The sequence below is a fragment of the Caretta caretta genome, chromosome 4, assembly GCF_965140235.1.
Source record: "Caretta caretta isolate rCarCar2 chromosome 4, rCarCar1.hap1, whole genome shotgun sequence".
Taxonomy (NCBI): Eukaryota; Metazoa; Chordata; order Testudines; family Cheloniidae; genus Caretta; species Caretta caretta.
This window is the reverse complement of record NC_134209.1, coordinates 64,100,442-64,122,987: the sequence shown is the minus strand read 5'-3', so window position 1 is coordinate 64,122,987 and position 22,546 is coordinate 64,100,442. Positions and strand designations below refer to the sequence as shown.

The 22,546-nt window shown below is 41.1% G+C and overlaps 1 protein-coding gene across 8 annotated transcripts in view; it reads right to left on the bottom strand.

The window, feature by feature from the left end:
- GAB1 (GRB2 associated binding protein 1) overlaps nt 1-22,546 on the bottom strand; it is a 151,007-nt gene that overhangs the window by 34,990 nt on the left and 93,471 nt on the right. For 5 of the 8 annotated variants that reach the window (XM_048847016.2, XM_048847019.2, XM_048847015.2 and 2 more), the window contains 3 exons: nt 21,894-22,188; nt 7,587-7,800; nt 3,769-3,849 (listed from right to left, as the gene is read on the bottom strand). In XM_048847016.2, coding sequence (XP_048702973.1) covers nt 3,769-3,849; nt 7,587-7,800; nt 21,894-22,188 — 590 coding nt within the window. The remainder of the gene's footprint in view (nt 1-3,768; nt 3,850-7,586; nt 7,801-21,893; nt 22,189-22,546) is intronic. The other 3 variants (XM_048847018.2, XM_048847020.2, XM_075127708.1) reach the window with 1 other exon arrangement.

Here is a 22,546-nt window from a genome sequence, read left to right as displayed (position 1 = left end):
TTGGAAATTACGTCTCTGACGAAGACAACGCCTATCAATGAACTGTTACCTACAATGCCAAAAAAAGCAGTGGCTGCACTCACTCTCTCTCTCCCCTCTTGTGTAGAATTCCATCATCACATTGTTTGTGGCACAAAAATTCAGTTGATAAGCCTGACAGTTAGTTTAACACAAAAGTCAAAATAAACGAAAACACTAATAGGTAAACAGACCCTTAAACTTAGCATTTACCCACAATGCCTACATATTGGTATAGAATACACCACATTCTTTTCTAATTTAAGTATCACTGGAATCCACTGTTGCCTGTGTGGCACAATTTGAGCATGTCACTGTAATAAGTACAGCTTTTACCCCTACTACTCCAGTCACGTAACTGATTACACGGCAGTTTAGAAAATTATTGGAGTAAATATTTGACTAAAGATAAAACAACAACATTTAACATCTTGGATACTACGAGCTGTGAAAACAAAAAAGTTACACACTTGCAAATATACAACCTGATTCGCTAGTGCGTATTCAAACAGAACTCCCAGCAAAAGCACTGCGAGTTTTGCCTGAATAAAGATGACAGGGATCTGCCCCATAATTTTATATACCATAACAGGGACAAACAAAAGGTCTCAAAGTCATATTTTTCCATCCTGTAGAAACAGTAGTCAAACTATAGTATCAAAGATTATTAGTCTCAGTGCGCACACGCACACACCTTCAAAAACTTCAAGTAATTAAAAAAAGCTACAAAAATAAAATACAAATTAAAGCAAGAAACACACAGCATAGCATGATATGACCATAGAATAGAAATTCATGTAGCAAGCAATACAGCACACTTTAATTTTCACTCTTCCATTCATGGATTATGCAGTTATTACAATCATTGTTGTCCATTACATATTCTCTGTTTACCTATGCTCCCAAACCCAAGTGGGCTTTAAAATATTGTGCACAAAAAGTATTACAAATATCTTTAAAATCTTACTTACCAATTCTGAGCACTAAGGAGCCTTTAACACGGACCTTTGAGAGACCGCCTAATGAGGCTGTGTTGCATTTTATGTAATTCTATAAATGCATAACATGCAGGAAACAGTCAGCTAAAACCATCATTGAAAATTAGTAGTGCAATAACAGTGCATGGATGCCACTCTAGTAGAGTACAGATCCTGCTAACCTAGATACCTCTTAATATGCTAACTAGTAATGCTACCATATTAAACTTTAATTACTTCTAAATGTAACAATGCTTTTCCTCACTGTTTCTTGTCCCTGCACATTCATGAAAACTGAACAGAAGGAAACAGGGAGAGGGATCAGCTTTGGACTACTTGAGGCAGCCTAGCCATCTTTCCCTTTTCCCTAGTGGCTGCAACTTGTGCTTTGGAATCTAAGCATTTTCAAAAACTATCCTTTTCAAACTGAGTCTCTAGTCCTTATGGATCTGCATATAACCTTCAAAATGTGAACTGGCGTAACTGATCTGTGTGTGTCTAAGTTTGAAGACATGCTGCAACAACAGTGCCAAAACAGGAGTAAATTGCCCCTTTTCATTTTAGTGTGACAATCTCTGAAGCATAAATGATCATTAAAATGTCAATAACAACTTTCACTGCTGATCAAAACAGGCATGGAAGAACTGGTATAATTATGAAAATCTGCACAATGTACTGCGAATGGCATCTCAGACTGGGACAGCCAGGGTTGTGAGCGCCAGGGTTGTGAGCAGAGCTTGTGAACAGAATTAACACTATTATTTTCCCAAACTGACACTAGAAGCAGGATGTTTAGTGAAGGGTGCATTTCTTCAATTCAAGCAGAACAGCAAAATTTTATAACTTTTCCATACACTTTCATAGCAGGTCAAGAATAACTTTTCTGGCTCTGATAGTGCATCAGCAGACAGTACGGATTACTATCACTGCACTGCATCACTGCACTCCTATTTGTTTAAAAAAAAGACTGACTTAGCATGAGGAAAAAAATTAGCCACATCTGTTACCAAAGTAGGACTGACACACCAACTCCTAGCATCATGGTTGTACTACACATTGTCCTTACACGGGTGCATTACCAGTCCCAAGCACTGGCAACATAGTGTCAACCCCATTTCTTTTCCCACACTAAGACAGCCTCTCTTTCCATGGTACCATGAAGAGAGTCCTGTACATCCTTCAAGTCCTGACCTGGCTCCACAGAGGTGGTGATGGGATATAGGACCATACTCAAACTGGCTTCCACTCTCCATGTAGCTGTGTAGTTGTGGGAGTATGCATGCCCCTGACAAGGCTTTGAACTACAGTAGCTCTTCACTTAAAGTCATCCCGGTTAACGATGTTACGTTGCTGATCAATTAGGGAACATGCTCATTTAAAGTTGTGCAATGCTCCCTTATAACATCGTTTGGCAGCCACCTGCTTTGTTCCCTGCTTGCAGGAAGAGCAGCCCGTTGCAGCTAGCTGGTGGGGGCTTGGAACAAGGGTGGACCAGCAGCGCCCCTAAGTTCTCTGTGTGGCAGCCGCCCAGCAGGCTATCAATTGCGGGCAGTTCAGCTGTCCCTTCCCCCACTGCCATGTGCTGCTCCTGCCCTCTGCCTGGAAGCTGCTCCCCGAGCCTCCTGCTTGCTGTGCAGGGGCCAGACGGGGGCTAATGTCAGGGTGTGTCCCCCTCCCCCCTGCTCCTGCACCCCGCTTACCCCATCTTCCATAAAGCAGGAGGGACAAACGACAGGGCTCAGGACAGATGGAGATTCTGGCAGCAGCTGTGGTCTCAGCTTGCTGATTAACTTAACAAGGCAGTGTACTTAAGAGTGGGGACAGTGTACTTAAAGGGGAAATGCTCATCTCTCTCTCACACACGGTTTGTGTGCCTGTCTGCCATGCTGTCTCCCCTCCCTCCATTCGTGCTGCCTTATAGAGTGTGAGGCTACATTAATAATGAGTTAACCCTTGAGGGCTCACCCAATTGCTAGTTCATCATTTAGCAGTAAGGCATTCCCTGGGAAATATCCCACCCTCTGACTTCACCACATCAACCAGCTTCACAATCATCATTGCTGTGTACAGTATTAAAATTGTTTGTTTAAAACTTATTGTGTGTGTGTGCGCATGTCTTTTGTCTGGCAAAAAAAAAATTTCCCTGGAACCTAACCCCCCCTATTTACATTAATTCTTATGGGGAAACTGGATTCGCTTAACATGGTTTCGCTTAAAGTCGCATTTTTCAGGAACATAACTACAATGTTAAGTGAGGAGCTACTGTAGGTAAAGGCACATTTTTGTCCCTTTAACTAGCTCTTGGTTCCTCTTCCCAAAACTAGCTGCTGACAAGAGGATTGGGAACACAAATAATTTTACAAAAATATTCAGTTTTGAAGCAGACTGAGGATTGAACTCCCCACTTTCTAATACACTGTAAGTAGTTTGGTCACTTATCCTGCACCAATAGCTTTCCCTCCGTGAGGATCAATACAACCGGGCCAAGAGACTACTCCAGACAAGGTATAAGAGCAAAGCAGCTATTGTGTATCAGCACTCAGGAATGGTAAAAGAGCAGTGTGAGAAGCATGCATGGTAGAAATGTGAGTTCAGCCTTGATAGGTGCTGTCATAGCCCTATCTTGATTAACTGAAGTTGGGTTATATTGTTTCTTTTATTAAAACTCACAGCAGACCATGCAGGACATGTTTCAAATATGAAATTTTCAAGCAGGTTATGGCTCTGTGCTTGATTTCTCACACAGACTAAAAAACAACAATTATACACTCACTGCAGTGGAATCTTTTTACTTTCAAAATCCTCCAGTAGTAGATATTCTTTCCCTTCTTCAGAGATAAAGGATGACCCTGGGCTGGTTTATAAACAGGAAAAAATGGAGTAAGATCAGCAAGATAACAGCTGTTATTTTGTATGTATCTCTGCCAACCAGCCAAAAATTTAAAGATTTCAAACAGACTCTATGGATGCAATTTTTCTTGTAAGATCAAAGATGAACTCTCAATCTTATTTAACCCTGCAGTGAAATGTAATGACATTTTTTACCATTTAACTATTAGAACTTTAAGGATGGTCCAAAGTGATCAAGGCATAGAACTGTACTGTAAAATAAATGATGATGATTATTAATACAACTACTATCATTTCTAACATACCCCCAATTCCAGTAATTGTACAACATTTTTAAAGTATCTATAAATAAAATATATGTATGGTGGCACTGAAGATGCAAATGCCAAGAATCTTGAAAATCCCAAAAAAGAAATAACCTAGAAATAGAAATAATTAATAAAAAGATAGAAAATAATAAAAAAAAAATAGAAAAAAAACCCAGAAATAATAAATAAAAAGAAATAACTTAGAAACTATTTGCCTTTAGTCCCCCTCCCCGAAATGTACCGGGATGCACTGATTCCTAGATGCTCTAAAAAGCAATATGTTAAAGAAAGATATTTTCTCCTCATTTTTCCATGAACACTGGCCACTGTTGAAGGATGAACTAAAAGGTAAACCAACTCCCAAACTAAACAATTATGAAAATTACTTTAATTTGTAATTTTTTTCTAATGTTATAACATCTGCCTACTGTATTATAACTATTATTATGTTTTATTTTTAAAAAATATGGTTAAAAAACTTTGCTAAGAAATACTGAAGGCCAAAAGGATGCATCAATGGAGTCCACCAACACCTAGAACCTGTATTATAAAATCCAGAGATTAATTATTCTACTTCTTAAAAAAACTGCAAAAAGTATGAAAGTCTAGAAACTAACAGTAAAGGAAAGTAGCCACTTCAGTCATGCCATGTATTCCTTCTTCACTCACCACTGCTCCTGTGCGCTCATACAAGTTTCCCCTCCCCACCCAATCGTAAATATGACCCCTTATAATCTGCATAAATACATAACATAAATTGCAAAGATATTGTGAAATTCTAGTTCAGTGGTGGGCAACCTGCAGCCCACTGTTCTAGTTCCTTATCAAGGGGTCTATTTCCAATTTGCTATGGCCCCATTTCAGCAAAATATATATGCCCAACGTTAGGCAAGTGCTTCACTTGCTGAGTTGGGGCTAAAACTACCATATAACATTATTTTGCAGTAACAGTTACATATTTTATTAAAACAAGGACAAACAGTTAGATGTTAAACAGCAAGCTCACCTCAACCCACACTATTAGTGGTGCTACTGCCTCACTATAACATACCAAACAACAAGGTCTTCCAATACTCGTAACACCATATATTCAACACGTTCCACAACCCGCAAAATAATGAACCACAGCTCCCTGAGCACCTTTTTCTTTCATCTTCCCATCTCCAAGTCCAACTCGCATCCTGCCCCCCCATCTCTCTCTCTCTCTCTCTCCCCTCCTGTCTCATCCAGACCTTCAGGGAATCATGGTGACATGCAGTCCATTCATACACTCTCCACCCTCACATTCCAACATAATTATCCTTTCTAACTACTGATCAATCTTATACTTCTATAATCCTATCACTCAACTCTATTTAGCATACAATGATTATATATGACATAACATCACACAATAAACGAATAAACTAAATTCATTGGCTACCTCCCTCAATCCCCTCCCATTCTCCACGGTCCCTCCCAGACTCCTATTCCTCCACATTTCTTCCTAGTCTCCCATCTCAACCCATACTCTCAATTCTGACTCCGTTCAGCAGCTGGTGTCAGAAGATGCTCAACTTATATTTCTAAAAAGTGTTCTTCATAGCACTTACACAACTCTTTACCTGCCCCTACCACAACTAGGCCCCTTGAAATGCTGAGGAAGACTTCTTGTCACCAGAGCCAATTAAAAAAAACAATCTGGAGTTTCTAGGCCAAGCCGTTCTGGTGATACAATGAGCCAAAAGGAATTAGAATCGTATTTAGAAAGTAAACTACAGCTAAATATTCAAAACACTACCTTTAAAACTCTTTTTTTAAAATCAAACTGTTCAGAAAATCTTTACCCTCAGAAGAGATGTGATATATTTCAGAAAGATTGGGGTTTTTGGGGGGGAGGAGGAAGTTAGTAGTGGAATGTCTAAAACTAGTAGCTTGAACCTTCAATATAGAGTTACTACTACTGCTCCATATTACACAGATTCCTTCCCATCAGGTTGCAAGACACAGGTGGACATTCTGCCCTTTAATATTTTACGAGTTAGCCAGTGGGCACGCTCCACTCCAAGCACTGTTTTGAGTGTGGGAGGGCTGCCCACCATCTTCATCTTCCATGGACTGGACGAGAGCAGGCTTATTTGCCTGCCCTAAATGAGGTATTTTGGGAGTTGGTTGCAGTCAGCAACAAAAAGACTAAGAAATACTCCTCTTCTCCTAGGACCATTGTACCTTACTCTGTGGTGCTCCAGAATGCATGGCACAGTAACACTGAAACCTGGCAGAGAGTCACACCATTGACAAGGTATTGCTCTAAGTGAATGTGTGGAAGACTCAGGAAAAACACTTTCACAGACCTCTGCTTAGCCTTTAAATGTGTCCCTTTGCAATCAAGAGAATAATGAGCAAGCTTCTCTAGAAATACACAAGGGACCATTATTTTAAATGGTTACAGCAAAGCATCTCTGCTTCAGAGGTTTCTAATGTTTTCCAAGGACCATTCTGAGAAACAAAGCAATAATTCCTGGATATTTACCACTACACATTACATCCTCCTATACAGACGGCATTACATTTCCATTTAAAATGAGAAGCAGCAGTTACTTGGGTACATCAGTTACCAGAGCTGGTCAGATTTTTTTATATATATTATAAAATACTAGCCAGTTTTCCTACTCTTTAGGAGAGATAACAGAGTGGGTAAATCTATTTAATATTAAATTGGACATAATTAGATCATACTAATTTTTCTATATTATTCAAAACACACTAACAGCTCACAAAACTCAGGATGCAGAGACTGGATGGTTCAAGATAAATTGTGTCTCATCACAAGATCTCTTGTTTGAATTTGATCCAGGTCAGTAATAACCAAAAACTGATCATTTGAGGGTTGCTTCGCAGCCTGTGTTAAATGAGTTGGTGATCTCAGTACAGGTTTGGTTGATTTTCATCCCTATCACCGAGCCACCACTGTAACTGGTGGTAATTTGGCTTCCCTGATAGTAGTCATGGTAGAAGTACAAGGTACTAAACGGCCACCTCTCCATCCTAGAGCTGGTTTGAGGCACAATGGAGAGTGGTGAGAAGAAAGATCCATCTTTGCTATCCAAGTTGCACCTAATTCCAGAGATATACAGAAATATTTGGTCTCCGGGACTATTAGTCTGGTACATTTTATCAGCAAATAATTTAAAAAATTTAGAAAAACAACAAAAAAACAAAGATGCTAGCTCTGATGCTACCATTTCATATTATTAAAACAAGAAATTCGAGCCCAGAACATAGGGAGAAGAGCAAAAGTGATCGGGTAAAGAATCAAGACTTGTGCATTTGACTGCTGAATAACTTCAACAAAAAGAAATCATGTAATATACAGAAATGCTTTGCAGGAGTAACCATCTTTGGTCTATACAAATGAAACGACTACTGCAAAAAAATGAAAACACCCATTTACCTCGTAGGTTCAGGCTTCTTACTTTGACAATTTATTAGCAATAGGTAATCCTGAGGATCTTCTTGGCTAGATGAGGACTCCAGAGGTGGGATGTTAATTAGTTGATATGGAGGAGGTAGGGATGATTCTGCTTGTACAGATGGTGGTGAAGTATTGACTGCTAATGGTAATTCAGCAGATGCTTGTAAAGAACTGCCAAGTGGCTTCACAGCATCTATGACATAAGAGTACAGAGATGTTAATCATTCTTTTCATAGTTTATTGTCTTCTTTAAACTATATGATGTAATTGGAAGGTAAACAACATTAATATTAAGATTATAGCGTGCAGATTAAGCCAATTTCAGCATAACAATAATTTCTGACTCACTCAAAAACAGGTCTGTAGGATATTAGAAAAATATTTCTAAACAAAACTGTATATGGAAGATCATTTTGTCTGATTTGATGTACAAAGAGGATGGAAGAGGACCTCCTTCATTCTAGGCCATTCAAAAATGCCCTGAGACCCTGTTGTTCTTCAGATTTTTCCAGATGTCATTAGTTGCCTGACTGTCCCTTCAAAACTAGAGGTTTTGTCTTGTTAACATGATTTTTCACCCACTTTTCTGGTCACAAGCAAAATAAAGATGCCGACTGGTACAATGCAACAATTAAGCAGACAAATCTGTTGTTTTAAAACAACAGACAAGCACTCATAGGTTAAAATTATGTTATGGTTGCATGATTCCACATTTTATACTGTGTTCAATGTATTTTTCCTTGATTCCAGTCACTTTGGTATTTGATACTAGAAAACTAGGCAAAATGGAATTAAGAAACAGGAAAAAATGCACAAAAAACAAACAAAAAGGCTTTGCTCATATGGAACATTCACTGTTGCCTACAAGAACTTGTGAGATGTGCTAAATTCCCAAAGAAGTCTTTCTATTGCTACCCAATCCTGACCTGCTACACCTCTTATTATTGTGCTGCAACGTTAGATCCAGGTGGGTCTTTTGTTGTCCCACCTCTCCTCTTTATAATTCTTTTCCACCTTCCATTTGTGAATGGTCTTTCCTTGCCAAATTTAATTCTTTGGTTTCTCCAGAATTCTCCCACACACACAAACATCATTTTGTCTGGTATTCTGGAAAATGCTAGCAGCATCAGTTAGCAATAAACCTTCAACCCTTTTAGTCTGTTTTTAAATTAACCTGTTTCATTTCCTTAAATTATTGGACCATCCTTAATTTATGTATTGTTAAACGTCAAGACTCTGCATGTGCAATTTGCACATCTTGCTAACGATATCTGAATATTAGCATTGTTCTAATTAATTCACTACCCTACAATGCAACTGATCCATTAACCTTGCAACGACCTACAAGGGTAACCCACAAAACTAAGCAGCTTAATAAAGGGATGTTCCCAGAATGATGATGATGTGTTCAATGATAATTCTGAATAGGGTTCAACTTTTAAGGCATTTAAAAAAAAAAAGTGACTATGACATGATCATTTCCTGTTTAGGAACTGCAAAGACTTTATATGAACAGATTTTAGTTTTCCACATTTCACAATGCAACGAACAACTTAATTCCCTGATGTCTGTATTAAAATGACAACTGCAAAATTCTCTTCATTCCCATACAGAAGTGGAACAGCTGGAGCTAGACAATCTCTGGGGTCCTGACAAGAGAAGGATTGAGGGGAAGGTAAGGTACAGGCTCAGCTGCTTCAGAGCCTTCCCTTCTCCTTCCTTCACGACAGCTCAGAATGCACGCAGACGTCATGCCTGGGCAGAGTGCAGAGAAGGAGGAGGAGAGGTTGCTCCTTCATTAGGCAGGCTTGTGCGGTGGTGGCTGAGAAGAGAGGCAATGGGCTCTGTGGCCCCCCTTTTTACCCTTGCTGTATATAAAACCCTCATAGACATGAGCTAGGATCTTTTTGTACACAGGTAGTGCACTAATCACACACGACAAAATCCAGTATGATGTCCCTGAACTTTACAGGAAAGATGGACATGTCTAGTAGACACAGGGACAGATGTGTGATCAGCAGAACCTAGTGGATTGACAGAAGGCAGATACCAGCAGCATGTGTGTGGGTGTAGCTAAGCTATTCTCAGTGGCACTCTCAATGCCAGTGCAGATAATAGGCTCAAAGTGACCAGCTCCAAGAAGTAAACATGAGTAAGAAGTCTGGGAGATGACTGGTAGACCCTATTTGACTGGAGGAAGAAGAGGAGTCTGTAAGTCTTTGTGAACTGAGGGACCCTTCACATGTACTTTCATTCCCCCTTCCAGAGGAAGGGCAAGAGAATTCAGAAATGGGCTGAATCCTAGGGATTAGGATGAAAGGGTCCAACCATAAATGTTTATTTGGCCATTTAAACACCACACTGGACCCAAATATATGCTTGGTATTTGGGGTGGGTGGAGTGCTAAACCATGAATATCATCCAACTTATGAACCTATACTGTGAAATCTATCCTGATGTGGATGCATGGCATGCTCTAGTGAGTCCCCAATCGTTATTTTAAACCAATGTATGATTTGAACAGTGATTGAGTTACTCTGAAACAAAAGTCTTAGTTCAGCTGAAAATTATTTTTTCTTCACCTTAAGGGTGCTTCTAATTTGCCTTGCATGAGTCTAGTATTGTTAATAATTGTTTTCAATTATTATTTCAATTACTGATAAAGTAAACATTAATGTTTTAATTTAGTGTTTTTAAACACTCAAAACTCTCTTTAGCCATTTAATATACGTTGGAACCTGATGTGATGTTGAAGGTTTAGCCTAGCAGCTTACTATGATTTTAATGAGCTTTAATAATGATCTTGGTTCATTATTACTAGTAAAAAAAGCATTCAAAATCTTTTGGTTTGTTCCCAAAGCTCAGACACCAGGGCTGCTTTGAAATAACTGAACTGGAAAAGCATTCAGTGTATTTATCATACACATGAGCACAACAAGCATCCCATTTCACTTTGAATTCCTGTATTCAGTAGAGCTGGAACAAGCAGCTTTTTAAACTGGACAAGTGGGGAGATTATTTTTATTTTTTCGCTGGTTGGTAACAGTGGACAGATGTGTCACCCAGTTGAGTGTTTGTCAGTCTGGTCAATATAAAGCTGGGTATAACAGCAAAGTTACACACAAAATAGTTATGAAAATTAAACAATGGTTAAAAGGACATTTTGCAACCAAGAATAATGAAAGGCTTTCCCTCACCCTTTAGGTTATTTATAATGTTGCTGATGTGTGCACGCTAAGAATAATCTAGAAGGTTTGAATGCCTTTTTTATGTATGAACTAAATTATTTGTTATAGTGTACTTTGCAAATGAGTACAGTAGAACTTTCCACCACTTTTTAAAGTATGTAATACTTACGTGAAGTGTTTGCATAATGTGAGCAGAATATAAAAGGTTATGGGAGCCTTTATAAAAATATTGATTTAATAAAATGTCAATCGTGCTGATTTAGAGTATGAGAAAGCATTCTTCATAGGATGTAGGTAGAAGTACTGGAAAGTAAAAATGGGATTTTCCCATTATAAGCATGAATCAGCAACAGATAAGCCATTGCCTGGCTCTAAAATTCTTAGAGATGAGTCATTCAATCCAGTTACTACTATGTAAATGTTTTAATTAAAATGATTTAAAGACAATTTATCTATTAAAGTAATAACCTTGAACAAATCCTACATATACTATGGAGATGGAGCCATTTGAGAGCCTACGTACACAGAGTACACACTTCTACAGAAAACTCAAGAATTTGTGGTGGTGTACCTACATGTATATGCACACACACACCCCTCTCCACCCACCCTAGAATGTGGTATGCAAAAGGGAAAATGTATGTCGAATAATCTCAAAGTACACAGACATGTCACTAAATCACTTATCTTTCAACCAACTAATATTTTATAATAAGGGACATCATTTCTGCAGTATTATTTTAATATAATATAAATCACATCATGACACACAGGATGCTTTAACTCCTCTATCCAGCCCCAACACCAATTTCTCCCTCTCCTCTTGCATTAGTTTTCAGTCTGTTTTGAAATCAAGGACATCATCTTTAATAAATGTCTCAATCAAAAAACCTTATAAATATAAACTGAGTCACCCACTCACCCTTGGAGGTTTTCAGCTCCCTTACATAAACTATCAATATATGAGTCAAGACAGTAAATATAGCACCCATGAAATACAGCCTACATTTACGCACTCTTCTGTAAAGAGCGTAATATAGAGTTGGTCAGAAATTTTCCAATGAAGCAGTTTCAACGAACTTCCAACAAAATACAAGCAGGGTTCCACGAGAAACCTACCTGCTTTCTTGCCAGCTCCCCTGGCAGGCTACTCAGGAGCCTGCCCTTCCAGGGGCCACACCTCTAGGTCAGTCTCACCATGTGCACTTTCCCAGACTTCCAGGCTCCCTGCCATGGAGCTGGGAGCTTGAAAACTTGAAGAACCAGGTTCAAGCTGGAGCTGCCAGGGCTTCTAGGCTCCTTGCTGTGGAACAGGCAGCCTAGAAAACTTGGGAGCCACAGCTGAGCTGGGAGTTGTAGAGTTTGGGTCAATTCTGTTTAGAAATATTTGAAATGAAACATTTGGATTATTTGCAAACAATATTTTTCCAGTTTTTCCCACTATGGGAAATTGCTAAATTTATACTTGGTTCTGAAACAGAAAAACATTTTTCAGCTTTTCACAATTTCCCACATAGTAGAAACTCTGCCTTTCAACCAGCTCTAGTGTAGGATCATGAAAGAAAATCCAATCTTTACATTCTTGACTTTTTAATGACTAACTTTGAGCAACTGAATATTTCAAAAGCTTATTTTGTTTTTTCAGTCTCAAGTTACATTTAGTCCTCTTTTTCAAAAGAATTTAACAACTGTCTATTTTATGTACTGCTGCATCTCCCACTGGAATCCAGATATTAACTGTGTTTCGGGTATCTGAGACAGATACTCTTAGCCCTGGTCTACACTAGGACTTTAGGTCGAATTTAGCAGCGTTAAATCGATTTAAACCTGCACCCGTCCACACAATGAAGCCCTTTATTTCGACTTAAAGGGCTCTTAAAATCGATTTCCTTACTCCACCCCTGACAAGTGGATTAGCGCTTAAATCGACGTTGCCGGCTCGAATTTGGGGTACTGTGGACACAATTTGATGGTATTGGCCTCCGGGAGCTATCCCAGAGTGCTCCATTATGACCGCTCTGGACAGCACTCTCAACTCAGATGCACTGGCCAGGTAGACAGGAAAAGAACCGCGAACTTTTGAATCTCATTTCCTGTTTGGCCAGCATGGCAAGCTGCAGGTGACCATGCAGAGCTCATCAGCACAGGTGACCATGATGGAGTCCCAGAATCGCAAAAGAGCTCCAGCATGGACCGAACGGGAGGTACGGGATCTGATCGCTGTTTGGGGAGAGGAATCCGTGCTATCAGAACTCCGTTCCAGTTTTCGAAATGCCAAAACCTTTCTGAAAATCTCCCAGGGCATGAAGGACAGAGGCCATAACAGGGACCCGAAGCAGTGCCGCGTGAAACTGAAGGAGCTGAGGCAAGCCTACCAGAAAACCAGAGAGGCGAACAGCCGCTCTGGGTCAGAGCCCCAAACATGCTGCTTCTATGATGAGCTGCATGCCATTTTAGGGGGTTCAGCCACCACTACCCCAGCCGAGTTGTTTGACTCCTTCAATGGAGATGGAGGCAATACGGAAGTAGGTTTTGGGGACGAAGAAGAAGATGATGATGAGGTTGTAGATAGCTCACAGCAAGCAAGCGGAGAAACCGGTTTTCCCGACAGCCAGGAACTGTTTCTCACCCTAGACCTGGAGCCAGTACCCCCCGAACCCACCCAAGGCTGCCTCCTGGACTCAGCAGGCGGAGAAGGGACCTCTGGTGAGTGTACCTTTTAAAATGCTATACATGGTTTAAAAGCAAGCATGAGAAAGGATTACTTTGCCCTGGCATTTGCGGTTCTGCCTTTGCAAAAGGTTTCTGGGGAGGGCAGCCTTATTTCGTCCTTCATGGTAGGACACTTTACCACTCCAGGCCAGTAACACGTACTCGGGAATCACTGTAGAACAAAGCATTGCAGTGTATGTTTGCTGGCATTAAACCAAAATCCGTTCACGCGGTGGGAGGAGGCAAAATGCGACCTTGTAACGAAAGCACATGTGCTATGTATGTAATGTTAACAGCAAGGTTTACCCTGAAAGAGTGTAGCCACTGTTTTATAAAATGTGTCTTTTTAAATACCGCTGTCCCTTTTTTTTTCTCCACCAGCTGCATGTGTTTCAATGATCACAGGATCTTCTCCTTCCCAGAGGCTAGTGAAGATTAGAAAGAAAAAAAAACGCACTCACGATGAAATGTTCTCCGAGCTCATGCTGTCCTCCCACACTGACAGAGCACAGACGAATGCGTGGAGGCAAATAATGTCAGAGTGCAGGAAAGCACAAAATGACCGGGAGGAGAGGTGGAGGGCTGAAGAGAGTAAGTGGCGGGCTGAAGAGAGTAAGTGGCGGGCTGAAGACAGGGCTGAAGCTCAAAGGTGGCGGCAGCGTGATGAGAGGAGGCAGGATTCAATGCTGAGGCTGCTGCAGGACCAAACCAGTATGCTCCAGTGTATGGTTGAGCTGCAGCAAAGGCAGCTGGAGCACAGACTGCCACTGCAGCCCCTCTGTAACCAACCGCCCTCCTCCCCAAGTTCCATAGCCTCCACACCCAGACGCCCAAGAACGTGGTGGGGGGGCCTCCGGCCAACCAGCCACTCCACCACAGAGGATTGCCCAAAAAAAAGAAGGCTGTCATTCAATAAATTTTAAAGTTGTAAACTTTTAAAGTGCTGTGCTTAAAGTGCTGTGTGGCATTTTCCTTCCCTCCTCCACCACCCCTCCTGGGATACCTTGGTAGTCATCCCCCTATTTGTGTGATGAATGAATAACGAATGCATGACTGTGAAGCAGCAATGACTTTATTGGCTCTGCAAGCAATGATTAAAGGGAGGAGGGGAGGGTGGTTAGCTTACAGGGAAGTAGAGTGAACCAAGGGGCGGGGGGGTTCATCAAGGAGAAACAAACAGAACTTTCACACCGTAGCCTGGCCAGTCATGAAACTGGTTTTCAAAGCTTCTCTGATGCGTACCGCGCCCTCCTGTGCTCTTCTAACTGCCCTGGTGTCTGGCTGCGCGTAACCAGCAGCTAGGCGATTTGCCTCAACCTCACACCCCGCCATAAACGTCTCCCCCTTACTCTCACAGATATTGTGGAGCACACAGCAAGCAGTAATAACAGTGGGAATATTGGTTTCGCTGAGGTCTAAGCGAGTCAGTAAACTGCGCCAGCGCGCCTTTAAACGTCCAAATGCACATTCTACCACCATTCTGCACTTGCTCAGCCTGTAGTTGAACAGCTCCTGACCACTGTCCAGGCTGCCTGTGTATGGCTTCATGAGCCATGGCATTAAGGGGTAGGCTGGGTCCCCAAGGATACATATAGGCATTTCAACATCCCCAACAGTTATTTTCTGGTCTGGGAATAAAGTCCCTTCCTGCAGCTTTTGAAACAGACCAGAGTTCCTGAAGATGCGAGCATCATGCACCTTTCCCTGCCATCCCACATTGATGTTGGTGAAACGTCCCTTGTGATCCACCAGAGCTTGCAGCACTATCGAAAAGTACCCCTTGCGGTTTATGTACTTGGCGGCTTGGTGCTCCGGTGCCAAGATAGGGATATGGGTTCCGTCTATAGCCCCACCACAGTTAGGGAATCCCATTGCAGCAAAGCCATCCACTATGACCTGCACATTTCCCAGGGTCACTACCCTTGATATCAGCAGATCTTTGATTGCGTGGGCTACTTGCATCACAGCAGCCCCCACAGTAGATTTGCCCACTCCAAATTGATTCCCAACTGACCGGTAGCTGTCTGGCGTTGCAAGCTTCCACAGGGCTATCGCCACTCGCTTCTCAACTGTGAGGGCTGCTCTCATCTTGGTATTCATGCGCTTCAGGGCAGGGGAAAGCAAGTCACAAAGTTCCATGAAAGTGCCCCTACGCATGCGAAAGTTTCGCAGCCACTGGGAATCGTCCCAGACCTGCAACACTATGCGGTCCCACCAGTCTGTGCTTGTTTCCCGAGCCCAGAATCGGCGTTCCACAGCATGAACCTGCCCCATTAGCACCAGGATGCATGCATTGTCAGGGCCCATGCTTTCAGAGAAATCTGTGTCCATGTCCTGATCACTCACGGGACCGCGCTGACGTCGCCTCCTCGCCCGGTATCGCGTTGCCATGTTCTGGTGCTGCATATACTGCTGAATAATGCGTGTGGTGGTTAATGTGCTCCTAATTGCCAAAGTGAGCTGAGCGGGCTCCATGCTTGCCGTGGTATGGCGTCTGCACAGGTAACTCAGGAAAAAAGGCGCAAAATGATTGTCTGCCCTTGCTTTCACGGGGGGGGGGGGAGGGAGGGAACGGGGGGCTGACGATATGTACCCAGAACCACCCGCGACAATGTTTTAGCCCCATCAGGCATTGGGATCTCAACCCAGAATTCCAATGGGCAGCGGAGACTGCGGGAACTGTGGGATAGCTACCCACAGTGCAATGCTCCGGAAGTCGACGCTTGCCTCGGTACTGTGGAAGCGCTCCGCCGAGTTAATGCACTTAATGCACTTAGAGCATTTTCTGTGGGGACACACACACTCGAATATATAAAACCGATTTCTAAAAAACCGACTTCTATAAATTCGACTTAATTTCATAGTGTAGACATACCCTTACTGCTGTGTCTAATGTCTCAAAGGATCCCATGACTTCATGCCCAACAGTTTCTAGATCAACTTTTCTCCCATTTAAAAAAGTCCTTTTATTTAAGGTGAGTTTAGTCCACATGAAAGGAAATCTAATGGAGAACATTGGAAAATGAAGTCAATCAGTAAAGATGTTAAATAATTTCTCCTGAGGAAAAGAAATCAGCTAAGTTATAGACATTCTTCCATATGTCAAATTTATATTTGCTCACTAGGATGGGTATCTGGCAATAAAGATTAGCCAGTCAACGATATACTGCATCTTGGCAGGAGGTTAGATGAGATGACCCTTGAGGTCCCTTCTAATCCTGTGGTTCTATGATAGAATCTAGTCTGAAAAGTTTTAAGTCATGCTTTTCAGGGACTCATTTTTAGCCACTGCAGCCTCCTCCAAAATACCTGTAATTAGGTTATGAGAAACGTTGCACTCTCCTCTCTCCAATCTCTCCATCTGGCCATCGCCTTGTCTCTTTCAGCATCACTCATCTGCTCTCTTCCTCTTGCCCTATACCTAGCCTTTCTGAGATTCCCACTCCATCAATGTCAATGACTTCTCATTTGCTCTCAACTCTCTCCTCTCTTCCATGATATGGTTGTCAATTGTCTCCATGCTTCACTTTCATCTATCCTGGACTCCTTAGCCCCTCTCTCTGCTATTGCCAGGTCTGCCTTGCCAGCCCTGGATCAGCCTAATATCTACTTCCTCTGTTCCTGCTCCTTTGCTGCTGAATATCTCTGACAGAACGGCTGTGACCAAGCTGACTTCCCCCACTACAAATTTGTTCTCTCCTCCTTAAATTCTGCCATGTTCCTAACTAAGCAACTTTACTTTTCCACTTTAATTGAATCCCATGTCTGCAATCCTAGTCATCTTCTTTTACTATCTTTGACTCCCTCCTCAAACCCTTTCCTACTCACTTATCTTTCTCCTCAACTCTCACTCTTCTCCAGTTATTTCCCTTCACAATACAAACATGCTTTAGTTTCTCATTTTAACAACCCCTCCTCCGCACCCAACATGTCTCTCTAAATACTATCCTATCGCCCTACACCCTTCATCTCTAAATTCATTAAACACTGTCCACAGTCATTGTCTGGAGTTCCTCTCCTCCAGTTCTACCTTAGATCCTCTCCAACCTGGCTTCTGCCGCTTGCACTCCATTGGAGATGCTTTCACCAAAAAGTCTGTAACAGTCTATTCTTAGCCAAAGTTCAGAACTATCCTCATCCTCTTTGATCTGTCAGTTGCCTTCATAACTATCAACCATGTTCTTCTTGATATTTTGACCTCCCCCATGATCTCCATGACTCTGTCCTCTCCTGGTTCTCCTTCTACCTCTCTAATTACTCCTTCAGTGTGTCAGAGGATCCTCCTTATCCACCCCCCCCCCAGCTTTTTGTGGGGGTGGGGTTCCACCGAACTCCATCACACAGTCTCTTTCTTTTCTCCCTCTACACCTTGTCTCCGGGTAATCTTGTCTGCCAACACAAATTCTACTGCCATCTCTATGCTGATGACTCACAGATTTACCTCTCTACTACAGACCTGTGTTCTTCTGTTCAAATTATAATCACAGCTGGTTTCTCTAACATCTCCTTGTGGACATCCAGCAATCAGCTTACAATCAAGATGGACAAAACAGAGCTCTTACTCCTTTCCCTCCAAGTCCTCCCTCCTTTCTCTATCACTGGACAACACCAGCATTGTTCTGGTCACGCATCTATAACCTGGGTGTCATCATCAACTCTGCCTTCTTTCTAGATCCTCACATCAAGGCTATGTTTAAATCTTGCCAATTCTTTCTGCATAACATCACTAAGACATGGCCATTCTTTTCCATCCATGCAGCCAAAACTCTCCTCCTTGCTCACAATATTTCACATCTCAATTACTGCTACATGCTCCTCTCTGGCCTTGAGATATCCCATCTTGTCCAGCTCACATCCATTCTTTGCCAAGATTATTCTCCTAGCTTATCACTTTTACCATGATACTCCTCTCTTTACTTCCCTCCACTGGCTCCCCCATTCTCTAATGCATCAAATATAAACTGCTTGTCTTCACTTTCAAGGTCCTTCATGGCCTATCCTCACCTATCATCGTTCATATGCTATTAAGATGTCGACTCCTGCCTCTGATCAGCCAAAGATGCCAGCCTCCAGTGGTTAAATTTTCAAACAAACACTTTTGTTGTTTCGCCCAAGCTACCCCTTGTGTGGGAGGAACTCCCCATAAACATCTGCAAAGCTACCTCATTCTCCTCTTCAGATCCTTCCCTTTGCTGTGATGCCTACAAAAATCTTGGTAACAGTTAGGCTGCAGGAGTGCCGAGACCATGCCCACCATGCTGACTAGTACTATCTCACTGTTTCCTTGTTGTATTTTCTCTTATTGTAAGCTCTGTGAGAAAGGGACTGGTTTTACTCTGTTTGTATAGCACCTAGCAGAATGGGGTTCTGATCCATGACTGGGACTCTTGGGTATTACCCAACTACAAAAATAGATGATAACAACAACAACAACATCATCATCATCTGAGGCTGCCTGCCACTGTGGAAGTAGATACAACTGGAAGGAAATTCAGGGCATTCTCTTGTGGCCGGTGACTGATTATACCCACCTAGCTTCAAGCAACCTGAAGTACCTAATCATAATGCATCTGTGAACCTTAACATGATGAAGTAAATCCTATAACTTGCAGAAAATTTAAATCAAAAACAAATTGTACAAAACTGAAAGGCAACAGAAGAAAGTAAAATTGTTATTTCGTACAGAATGATTTAGTGAATCTTGAAAAAAGTTCCTTTTTTGTGTGAAGTAGAACTTTGATTCCTTTGAAGAAACATGATCAGCATTTCTGGAAAATATAATTGAAATGCTATGAAGAAAATAACCAAGATCTATGGGAGGGCAGGTGAGGGGAGGATATACACTATACCCTTCTTCTGTTCTTTTTCTCCTGTTTTCTTTCTCTTCCACTTCTTTTCCTTTATTCTTGCTACATTTATTTATTTGAATAGGCTGATGAACATACTGTTTGTATGTAGTATGACAACTCTTTTTCTCTAAAGCTCTGATTCATATACAAGTTTAACTTTAATGACTATAAAGGCAATCTGCATTTTCATTTTTATTATTTTTTTACTTCAAAATAGTTAAAATACATGTAGTACTGTAGTTTTCTGCTGAACACATACGTGTGTGTTGAGAGATATAGTATGAAGTTTTATAGAAAAGTAACTAAAATAAACCCTTACGCATTACCACTCCCCATTTTCATTTTAGATAGATATTACAGAAAGATCCTGGAAATTAGCACTTTACTGCTTTCATCTGAAGATGGGGTAGAAATTAACGTTAAACACCCACCAATTTGTTTCTGTTAATTACAAAGAATAATAACTTAAGGTTGTTAGGTAATTTGAATATCTATTTTTGGTAACTCCGGACTCACCAGGAATCCAAAATAATTTAAGATCTTCTAACTGAAACTATATGTAAACTCTGTCTTGAAAACTAAATCCCTGTAAAAGAAACTGTCCTACAATATACAGTGCTGTAGTGTACTGCTTCCTTAACTCTGCTCTCAGAAATCTGCACAGATTCAACAGCTTGTGACACTGATGATTCAGGAACATGAATCAATCTGCTCATTGTCCAAACAACAAAATGAAGTTATTGTAATTTTCCAAAATGAATGGTGACGACGTGCATAAATCATTTCTGCTTGGAAGGCCTACGCTGGAACACCACATAGCAACACTCCTGTGCAAGTCAAAGGGAAAAAAAGAAAGAAAATAACAGCCTGCCAGCACCACAGATATTCCAGTAAAGCTACCAGATAGCATAGAAGGAGCAACATAGTGATCCACTGGGATAATCCTTCCCCTCCCACCACCAGAGCAGTATTTCCCCCACCCCCAAATTAATCTTCAAAATACACAAAACAAAACAACAATCACATTCTCATGATGAAGCAGCCTATTAGCAGCACAACATACCACTGGCCTGACCCAGCTCCCCTTCATGTCAAGGGAGTTGATTTGAAGAGGAGCAGACAAAAGCAAAGCTTTCACTCAATCCTTAATCTAGCAAGGGCTGGTAATGGAGCAAATCCCATAGTTTCAAGTCCTCCAGCCAATCTGAAGAGTGGCACTGTCAGACTCTGAAGGCAACTGTCTTCAGTTTTCCTTAGGCCAGAGGGAAGGTTGCCACTGTCCCTCTGGGGAAGGATATAAATCATACTTATATCTGTTCCTATAAGGAAGTAATAAAATTGGTATACTTTTTATTTTCTGAAGGAAGAGGAAGGTTTGCCAGTACATAGATGTGATTTATCCTCTATTTAACATCCCAAAATAATCTATACATTAGCTGGGATAAAAATGTAACTAGTGCATATGATTTGAAGCTACTCTTTAACATGTGGGTGCAGAGACACATATCTTGTAAAAATCAGATGCTGAAAATTCATGCAGATACACAGTTCCTGATTTTCCAAGCTATTTAAATTTTTCACTTTGGCAATGCAGGCCAAGGTTACATCCATAAAACATGCAACAGTACCTTATTCCCAACTAGAAAAGCCATGGTATGAAATTTGAAGGACTTATGTTTGTAGAAAACTGATCCAGGACTATCAAGCCTTAGAATCCAAATGAGGATCTAGTCTACTTCTCCCTTCCCCAGCAAACACATAACATGCACACACACAAAAAACCCTCCTACCAAAAAGCTGAAGATGTAGTACTCTACCTAATTCCATATTAGTGTCTGGAATAAATGATTCCATATAGTTCCCATAAACCTCTCTATATACACATCCACATAGGCTAGCACATGCAGAGCTGGGAGAAATTTCTTTCTTTTCTTTCTTTCTTTTTTTTTTCTGAAAAATGCTTATTTGGCTCAACTGAAACAATATGGGTGGATTTTGGCTAATTGTTTTGGTATAAAGAAAAAAAAATGGGAAATGTTGGAGCAGTCCATTTAAGCATTTCTGAAACAAAACACTTCAACTTTTCATTTCAGAATTTCCCTCCATGTTATTTTTTAAACCACTGAAAAAAACCCCTCAAACTCAAAATGAAGTGTTTTCAGTTTTTCTAGAGGCAACAAGGGCAGAGCTGGGCTGCAGGCGGAGCAGAGCTGTGGTCAGAGTGGGGCTGGGCAGGTGCTCCCTCCCTGCCTCCCCTGGGGGCTGGCCCGGGCCCCGCCGCATGCCCCCTAGAACGTTCCTCCATGCCCCCTGGGGGCCACTGCACTAGGTATTAAAAATAAACAAACAAACCCTACAGATCTCATTGTCCCATTTATTTCATTTAAATAGTAAAAGAGCTACATATCTGAGGCATATATCTGCATATAATGCATTTTCTCTTTTTGCTATAAAGATAGCCATTGATCTTTAAATACTCCTTTGTAAGGTGACATAACAGTGTTTCTCAGGAAAAAGAAAAAAAATGCTAAATGTACCTTCTTCTGTAGGGTTGAACCCACAGATGTCGCAAATACAGCGAACCCACTTATTCATCTCCTCCTCGCTATCTGCCACCAAGTAGAAAACTCTGTCGATAGTGTTGATATCAAAAATATAACTATTTTCGAACTCTTTTTTGTTAAATGTCAATCCGGCATCCACTTGTTGACACAAGTTTAAGTCAATAATACGAATAGGTTTTTTGGCATGGTCATTTTTGTAGTACTCCAACACATCCGGATCTCCTGTTAGACGGCCACTGCGAAGCACAAACCACCTCCTCTTCCATGCCTAAGAAGTAGGGGGGAAAAGGGAAACGTTAATATGAGTGATATTATTTTAAAGACAATTATGCCTATTTATCAGTGACTTCCACTACTGGAACTGCATTGTAAAAAAAGGTTGAGTACAATGCAATAAATATTTCAAATTGTTTCCAAAAGATTGCATACAAAAAAACTAAACTGAGGAGAATCAGGTTACAAACTGGTGGCAGTGAACTTTTTAAAAAGGGATTTCCTTTTATATTTAAGATTTTGCTCAAGAGAATAAGTTTCAAAAGTAAGATGATACTTGCCAAATGGGAAAGGATGAATCCAATTAAGGAAAAGAAAAAAAAACTTCCAAAGAAAGTGAATACAGCCACAGG